The 9463-nt window shown below is 40.0% G+C and overlaps 1 protein-coding gene and 1 long non-coding RNA gene across 2 annotated transcripts; one reads left to right on the forward strand and one right to left on the reverse strand.

Annotated features, from left to right (window-relative positions):
• Positions 1–986: 986 nt before the first annotated feature.
• sox21b (SRY-box transcription factor 21b) lies at positions 987–2303 on the reverse strand. The gene is made up of 2 exons (XM_044366871.1): positions 2014–2303; positions 987–1857 (listed from the first exon to the last, which is right to left on the reverse strand). The coding sequence occupies exon 2, from the start codon at positions 1840–1842 to the stop codon at positions 1096–1098; it is 747 nt and encodes a 248-aa protein (XP_044222806.1). The 5' UTR covers positions 1843–1857; positions 2014–2303; the 3' UTR covers positions 987–1095.
• Positions 2304–2433: 130 nt separating this feature from the next.
• Positions 2434–8785, forward strand: LOC122992872. Its single transcript, XR_006406156.1, has 3 exons — positions 2434–2634; positions 5197–5296; positions 8247–8785. It is a non-coding gene; the product is annotated as an uncharacterized LOC122992872 (long non-coding RNA).
• The last annotated feature ends 678 nt before the right edge of the window (positions 8786–9463 follow it).

Below are 9463 nucleotides of genomic sequence, written 5' to 3' on the forward strand. Positions count from 1 at the left end.
TCCGAATACGCTTTATTGTGGTCCTTTTGCTCAACAAGTGAACAGTAGCAATAGGCTGAAGTACATAACGGAGGTTAAAGAAAACACAAAACATACAAATTCCATAAGAGTTAGTTAAAAACGTTTTTTTTTCTGCTGCACATGATACGAGAAGTGTGGGAGTGAGGGGTGAGGGATCAAGAAATGATAAACTCAGAGAATAAATTGCATTTAAATTGGAACTTTTTTTACTGTTTTTTGGAAGAAGAAGAAAAAAAAACGGTCTATTGAATCAAACCCGAAAGTTGCAAATGCACTGAAATTGAATATCACCTTCAAGAAATAAATTAGGCTACATCCTGTACGTTTCATGTGCAAATATTACAGAACTAGTCTGGTCCTTTTTAAAACTGCCTGGGTCACCATAGATTCCACTAAACAATAAATATTACAGACATCTATAAAACGGTTTAAAAACTCAAAATATACAGCGGGTTTCTAGTGAAATACGCAGGTTCTTGGCCCTATCTCAAACACTAAGCCTATAACGGCAAATAAACTAGAGTCATTTTGTCTGTACACATTTACAGTCATTCAACAGGGGAAAGGAAATGTTGTGACTGTCCTCCTTGATCCGTGAATTATTACCCCCATTAGCCTACAACATCTTATCTGGGAGGACATGTTATGATCATGTGATTAACTTGGTCATTGTATATGCTGCCATTGATTCCAACAGGTTTGTCAAGCAGGTGCAACTTGGAAAAACAGAAGAAAAAAAAAAAAGATAGAAATCGAACAGGGTACCTTTCAAAAATGAGTATTCACAAACTGCTCTGATACCTGCCATCCTTTAGTCCTTTTCCCTCTGGGTTGTGAGAGGTGATGGCTGAGTAATAATAGATTAGAGAGTTCTCTAAATAAGCATTACCTTATAGATAAAGGCATTAATCAATATACATACACATGTGATATCTGAGACGACGAGCACTTCATCACATGTACAAGTTTGTGCATGCATAATAAAACTCTTGCATGGATAGCTTTTTTTTGTTTGTTTTGTTTTGTTTGTCTTGTTTTCACATTTCATTTTCTTTGAAGTCCAAAGTGGGCCTATCATAATGCCGCAGCATATGCAGGGTACGGTTCAAGTTGAGGCTTTCCCATCCCGGGCAGGAGGATGTATGCTAAGGGCGGCTGGAGTCCTGCTGAGGGCCAGGTCGTACAGTTACAGGGGATCATGTAGCCTGGGTTTCCCGGGGACGGGTGTGAGTGAGTGTGGGTGTGCGTCCCGCCACCTACACTGCCAGTCCCGGTGAAAGCCGTGGCGCCTCCCGGCGGGTAGCCCAACGGAGACGCGTACGGAAACGAATGCGGGGAAAGCTCGGTCATCTTGGATCCCAGGTCGAAAAAGGAATAAGGGTTCGTGGTCATGGATGGGTTGAAGAATACCCTGGCCGCTGCGGCCGCTGCAGCCGCTGCCGCCTTATCAGGGTTCCCAATGACGGACTCGGAAAGTGGTCCACCGGTAAGCCCGCTAACTTTGAGCGCGTCGTGCTCCCCGAGATTGTAGGGCACCGGGAAAGAAAACTTATCTTTTTTCATCAGAGTCTTGGGCTTCCGCCTCGGTCTGTATTTATAGTCTGGGTGTTCCTTCATGTGCATCGCTCGCAGTCTTTTGGCTTCGTCGATGAATGGCCTTTTCTCAGACTCGGTGAGAAGTTTCCACTCCGCTCCCAACCTCTTGCTGATCTCGGAGTTGTGCATTTTCGGGTTCTCCTGAGCCATTTTTCTTCGCTGGGCTCTGGACCAAACCATGAAAGCATTCATCGGGCGTTTGACGTGATCCATTGGTTTAGACATGTTCTGACAAACTCTCTGGGAAAATAAATAAATAAATAAAAAAATCAGCCAAAGCAGATAGATAACTTGCACAAAAATCAGCAAATAATCACACACATGGATCCTTTATAAAGTGTAACATTCAGTCACGGATTCATAACAAGCCGAAGCTCGTGTTTTTGGGCTACTTACTGAAAGACTTCAATTCTTCATCCCACCGCTGATTATCTTCTGAAAAGTACAAGTGGCAGCGTCCTTACGAGTGCTCAATTTATGTTTTCTGCTCCATGGTGGCATCCATCAGTTGTAGGCTACGCCTTTAGCAAACGGGAGAGAGAGAGAGAGAGAGGAAGAAGAAAAAAACCCCGCTGTCTTGTTTTCCTCTTGTCGCCTGAGACTGTCAACCACCACTCAGCAGCTGCTTTTACGCAAGTGGATGATAACTCCCGGTTGCCCCATGTGAAATACAGGATTGTGTGGCAGGTAGTGAAAGTGCCACTAGCGCATGCGCAGTAGCGTTAAGCACGCAGACGACTGCTGGACGTTTTTTTTTTTTTTTTTAATTTCCCACCCTGAGTTTGAAGGGGAAACGCGTCATGTATTATAGAAGCTATCTTTATTTACAATATCAGTGTTTCAACTCAGACTGGTGACCTCGGTGTTATTTGCACTAATTAGCCTACCTTTATATTCTAATGAACAACGGACGTCGCAGCTGTTAAGTTCAATTAAAGTCGTTAACTTCTTTACCTGGCGCATCTACGTATGGCAGCATGTGCTGACAGATTTGGTGAGAGTGGCTGCAGATGACAGGTACATATCGCTGAAGTTGAGGCTCAACTTGCTTTGAATCTGAGCCATTAAATACTTGAAAAACACGCAGGCGTTGTCCTTTTTTTGTGTAAAAACATTTATCACCACGCGCTTAATCGCGTCTTCCGTGTCACTTTTTGTTTCATTTAACAATCAAACCAGCTCGTACTCGCCGGTGTCTTCTCTTTACTTCCTCACCTTTCATCCTCACCGGTTCCCCCAAATGGGTGCCACTTGCCATTGAAAAAAGCATTGCGTGAAGTAGACGACAAGAAAGGTGAAGAATGTCTTCTTTAATTTTCTGATATTGTGGCATTTTGTCGTAAATACGCAAACGTCGAGGAGGTCTGAAGTGTTTCTAATCGTGCTTGGTGAAATTAATTACTTCCCTGAAATCCCCCCTTTTCACTTTCACTTCAAAGGACTTTCCCAAGGGCAGCGAATCGACAACTGAAATGAGGTTGTCGAATATTCAACTAAGCAATTACAGTTATCTGCAGGACTTGTTGAGTAAATTGTAGGTTTAAGTGGTTTGTTCTCGCACCTTCTCCGTTGTACATAATTATATATGTACACACACACACACACACACACACACACACACACACACAAAGAAATAGAGAAGGGCTGTATTGAACAATAATATAAATGAGGAATTAGGCTGTAGGTCGAGCGTTTCAATTAGGATATGAATGAATGTCAAATTCAATTCACCATACTGTTTTTCTTTTTTATTTATTTCCTATTCTTTAGACAGTTTCCTCAAAAAATAATAATAATAATAATAATAACAATAATAATAATAATAATAATTTGAACTAAAAATTACTTTTGATATAAAATATGTGGTCGATTATTGACAGGGTGAAAGTTGAGTGATGACGCGAACCTATCCCAAAGTGATGCGCAATTTACAAGCGCCTCTTTGATTGCTGCATGTTGAGTTTGTTTTAAAAATTCTGTTAACAAGGATTAGAGTTGTTTTTATTGCAGCGGGGGTGAAACATCACTGAGAGATCGCTCTTTTGTCTCAAGTACGAAACCTGACAAGGTGGGGATGATCCGCGCCAGAAAGGACCAGATGAGAGACAAACCTGCTGCCTGAACTGAGTCGCAGCATCTCTCAACACCGTGCGCCCTTTTTTTGTCGGCTTGTCATTCACCCCGATAACATTCCTTGCAATGAAGCGCTCCACTTACTCTGCAGGAGCATATGCCTCTCATGACACAAAACGGGCAAAAAAATTGCTATGAATTATATGAATAAGTTACGGTGGGAAGTTCTTATCGGGAGGTTTTAGTGCAATTCATAGTGTGTGTGTGTGTGTGTGTGTGTGTGTATGTGTGTGTGTGTGTGTGCGCGCGCGCACGTGCTTTTCACTAGCCTATCTGGGGATTTCATAATTTTTCATTTTTCTCCCTGCAGTTTTATTTCATCTCATAATTTTGTTTATGATTGTTTGACATTGTAGAGAAATACCTTTCCTCACTGTCCTGCTCCTGAAGCATGCACGGCCTTTCTTTTGTATGACTGGATTTTTTTTTTTTTTTTTTTTTTTTTTTTTTTTTGAATAATACCTTGGCCTAGTTGAGTCACCCAGCATGTTTTCTATTCATCAAAATGTCAAGATTTGTTGTATCTATTTCATGAAATCCCTTATTATTTTTTAGCAGACTGAGAAAACAATTTATTAAATTTAGTGATTTTAATTAAGATCAGATAATACAAAAAAATAAAATAAAATCAACAACACTCCAGTCTGTGTTTTTTCCCTCTTTACCTCTGCTGTGGTCCTGGAAATGACACTTAAATAATTCAAGATGAGTTAGTGAGAGTGGGAGAATTACCTGCCGATAAAGCCTGGGTCCAGCCTCTGAGACGGAGCCAGCACTCCCACCTCACAGCACACTGATGATAAGACTGAATAGAAAAATATCATGCAAATAGAAGGCAGACAGCAGCAACAACAAGCCCATGGGGCCATTTTCCTACCCGGAGAGATCTCACACAGTTCACTCTAAAGTGCTAAAGCCATCACTCTGAAATAGGAGCCCCCGGAGGTGCAAGAATCTTCATGATAGCACCAAACAGTTTATTCTGCTCAACACTCCACTAACTCTGGGAGAAAGTACAACAAATTATAGAGCGAGTTGATGAGGATCCCTGGATAATCCCAGTTTGCATAAAAAGCCTCCATCTATAAAGAATATTGTAGGATGTGTCCTTTTCCTCCTTTTTCTTTTCAAGTGTTCACTGTTATTCTCCACTGTGGAGATGTTGGAAGTGGAGGGAGGAGAAATAAGTCTTTTACTTAAAATAAATTGATTCCAAGGGAACACGAGTTGACCTCTTGCTATCAGATGGCTTTTCTTTGACTGGAAAAAAAAAAGTGAGTTAGGTAAACAACAATATCTTGTGTTTGCCACTTCAAACCCCACAGAGTGGAGAGTATTTACTGCAACATGAAAGTTTGCTCATTATCGGGGAGGTTCGGAGAAACGGAGAGGGAGGGGTCCTGATTGTGTACCTGATGTGGTTTCTTTCTTCTTGTCTGATCACAGCTCTTGCCTGGATCTTCCCCATCCTTTTCAGCTCAGCTATGCTCCCATGCAGGCCGGGCCAAGAGAGAAGCAGTGAATGCACCTCCTCGCAGTAAAAAAGGTAGTCATCTCATTCTCATCTGATGATTTTTTTATTAATCCTTATATGAACATGCTCCATTTTTTACGCTAGATTTCCAGATTAAGGATTTAAACTGCAAAACAGAATAAATCTGGACCAAAAATATATCATTCATTTAGCTAAAAAAACGTATTTAACAGCATGGTTGATGTTACAACACTGAAGCTATAAGGAGGGGAAAATATAAATAATTTTCTTGCATTGTTTGAAGCATAATTACTGCATATTTTCCGTTAACTCTTTTCATCATGTAGCCTATTTTTGTTAATCATTTGGTGAAATAAATTGGGAGATTAAGACAAAGATATCCAGCTGAAAAGCTGGGATTTTAAACAAGGAAACAAAATCTAAATAAACGGAAATACATTTTCCAGAGAAGCATACATACATACACTGAAGGACAAAGGTGTTGTCTGTATGATGTATTGAAAGTCAATTTGTCACTATCACACACCATTAGCTGCAGAATCTTAAGTGAGCCTTTGATAAAGTGCCAATGACAAACAGTTTAATGTTGTAAAGGATCCAATTGATTACTATTTAAAGATGATTGCATTTAGATTAGAAGTCATTTTGTCTAATGAGGTTCCTTTAAAGCTTTTACAATATGTAGAAAATATGCTTAAGTGCAAGGCAATATAATGATCGGATTGGTAAAGAGACAATGCCGACTTCAGCATCACTTCAAATGAGTCACACAGAATGTCTGAATAAATACATAATTAATGTGAATAAAGTTAATATTTTTTTGTGGTTTAAATATGTGACCTATTTTGAATGTTGTTCTCAAAATATATTCAATAAGTGCCAAATTAGTTGTGCAGTTCTTTAATCATTCTAATTATACAGTCTTTATTGCTCCTTAGGGCAGATTTTCATGTCTTTGTCTCAGTGGGAATTATTTTGGTGAAGAACCAAAATATTTACTCAACCATAACCTAAATATTACGCATATCAAGAGGAATTGAGAAATAATCCTCTCATAGAGCACAGTATTAACTTAATCACATTAGGGAAAATACTATTGATAGTGGTCATGATCCCTAGTGAGGGGATCTGTAATTCACAATGAAACAGCCATACAAGATAGAACACACTGCACACTGTGTGTGTATTGAAGACTTGGGACTTGAACAGGCAAATGGCCCTGAGGAGTGAGTGAGTGTGTGTGAGTGTGTGTTAATGCTTGAATGATGGTAAAGAGGGAGGAAAGAGGAGTGATTGTCAGTTCAATCTTCGAGGACCTGAGCTGACAGATACAACAAACTTTGAAAGCACATTATGAAGGTAGAATGGCGACACAGAAGGATGCGGAGTCCACAAGATTGATAAGACCTTCGTCTTTAAACCGCCGCTTGTCAAAGTATTATATGTAATCTCACACGGCAGAATATCTCTGCACCCTGAGGCACAAACAAAATAGCAGCGGCAATCAAACGACTTCCTGGATCATTAAAAAACGGCCGATCCTACCCTTTGTGAAAAGTCAGATTTTTGAACTGTGATTGCTGTTACCCCCCACAGGGCGTATGTTTGGCTTAAACCTTCCACATATTCTCTGTTGCAGAGCCCTGTGGTTTAAATCCACAGATACTTGTTTCCCTCCAGGCTCTGAGATGACTTTTCCCATGATAGACTATTTTGAACCATTTAGCGGATACATTATCGCTGGCCTTTCTTCCTCATTATATTCCCCTTATCGCCACAGCATCACTGCAAAGCCCCAAATAGAGAGTTGTAATTACCCAGACTGCCACCTGATAGCAGCCCTTCTATCAGCTTTATCACTCCAGGTCCTGCTAACTCATCATAGGGACAGAGGGAAGAAAAGGCCTGCTTGTGGCACAGCCCGCCACAGATAGCTCATCTCTCAGATACATTTATAGTTCCAGTTGGGATCAGAGAAAACTGATGCACCAAGGCAATTTTTTATCCACCCCTTCCCTTCAACCCCACAAAGACTGCTCTCTCTCAGTCCTCTCGCAGTCTCTCTCTCTTTATGTGGAAGCTGAATTGAGGCCGCTCCGCAAACAAAAAGTGATCCAATCTCCTTGAACCCATGGCAGCACGGTAACATGCTATTTGGGCTTTCATAGTGTGCCATCGTCCTTCAGAGAAAAGGGGTGACTTGTTCATCTTCAACGTTGTAGTCTACATCAAAGACACTTGTATAAAAGTTGACAGTATAGTGCTTCCAGCTTATTAACCACCTTTGACCCTTATTATAAGTTTTCCTGACGTTATGAATAGGAAACGAAGAACCAAATCTATGGATTTGTGTTCATCTGGGGTTGAATGAAGCGAAGGTTTAAACACTGAAAAACTGAGATTAAAGGTCAAGATTTATTCAATTTCGCAGCCTTTTCAGTGCACAAGTCTGCAAAAACAAAACAAAACAAATAAGGGAAAAGTTAAATGTGATAAAATGAAATTGCCAAACTGCTCAAATCATTCACAGGTGTTCTACTAAAGATGACCTTGAGGGATTTTTTTTTATTTGTATAAATCATTGTCCGCTGCCTTTTAGACCTCACAGTCTTGCACGCAATCAGTTATGAGAAGAGACAAAGTAAAATTACACCAAAGAAAAATGAAAAGCAGATCATTTAATGAAGTTTGTACCAGAATATTAAACTCAACAATGGGACTAAATGATACTGTAAATAAATATTTCTTTGAGTGAACATTACTTGTTGAGTGTTGGGCAGACTGCTCAATATGTTCTGAAATCACACTCAGTTTTGTACAAAAACAATATAAAATCTTATTGAGTTATCTTAAGCATCTTAAAAATGCAGAAGCTTCCTTACAATTATTACACTAAATTAAATGTGTAAAATGGTGTTAATATGTATTGTTACTGTTTTTCTCTTCTTGATTATGTTGAGATTAATTAAAGACTTCAGTTATTAATTGCTACCATCTCTAGGTGATGGAATCCCGACCACCATGCATCATACTGTAAGTGCCTGTCACCTCTTCATGGTGGTGGCCCTCTGCTGAGCACAAAGTGCCTGAGCTGAAGACTTCTGCTTGGCCTTATTTTGCTTGTTTACCCCTCAGCTAAGGTTGATGATTTACTATGTGGTGGGTACTGACTGATGTGATTTGCTTATAATCAATCTGTGTGTATTTAATACCTTGATATATTGCCACACTGTGCGCTGTCCTCCGTTCTTTATCCTAACTGTGGAAGGGAGGCCTCCACACAGCTGCACCTTCTTCCGGGGAAATCAACGCACCTGATTGCCCCCCTTTTTTTGACCTTGGTTGTCCGTTGGTTCCCCTACTTGCCTTAAATGTAAGTCCTGTTTTTCCCTCTAAGTTTTTAACCATGTAACTGTCCAAATGAAGGAAAGAAAGACAGTATTTGAAATGTTATTGGTGAGACCAGGACATAGACATACTGTATAATCTCTTGCCCATTCTGATTTTTTTTTTTTTTAAACTTTGTGACATATCTCTCATCCTGATGCGATTTTTTTTCCAGGCCTGCATTTTAATAAATGACTGTTAACCTTCAAGTCTGCTCTGCTGCCTCTGTTTCCTGCAGGATGCAGAAGGATAGAAATCAAATTCAATTTTTTATCTATCAATTGCAATTTTATGTATCATTATTATCTAAGTATATCATGATCTATCAATTCAAAGTGCGTGTTTGCATATGTATGACAGACTCACAACCCTGCATCTCTTCCTGTCCTGTGTATTACGCATGTAGCCATGCTCCTCTTCTCTCACTTGTAACAATGAAAGAGCCTTTGTGTGTCTACTCATCAGTATGTCAAAGAAATCGCCTGAGTGACTGTGACTTCCATCAAATGGGGAAAATTATGAGGATGCGGCTGAACTCTATGGTTCCCATGGTCTGAGCGCGTTCTGACAGAGGCACTCTAACACGGCCTGAAAGGAGAAATCTATCTTATTTGAGGAGATTAAGTGACCAAGATAATAACCATGTCATTGAGAGAGAAAAAACTCCCACTTTTCAAAAGAGCAAAATAACCGAGTTCCTGCAGATGGCTCATTGTTGCAGCTGAATGTCACATCTATCTAAGTGAGCCCTTTACAGCAGCGTTGTCTGACATACCTCAAGGACAAAACAAGTGGTCTTTCAAACAACTGAAGTAAGAGTTCATTATACCA

Source organism: Thunnus albacares, chromosome 11, assembly GCF_914725855.1.
Source record: "Thunnus albacares chromosome 11, fThuAlb1.1, whole genome shotgun sequence".
Classification (NCBI taxonomy): Eukaryota; Metazoa; Chordata; class Actinopteri; order Scombriformes; family Scombridae; genus Thunnus; species Thunnus albacares.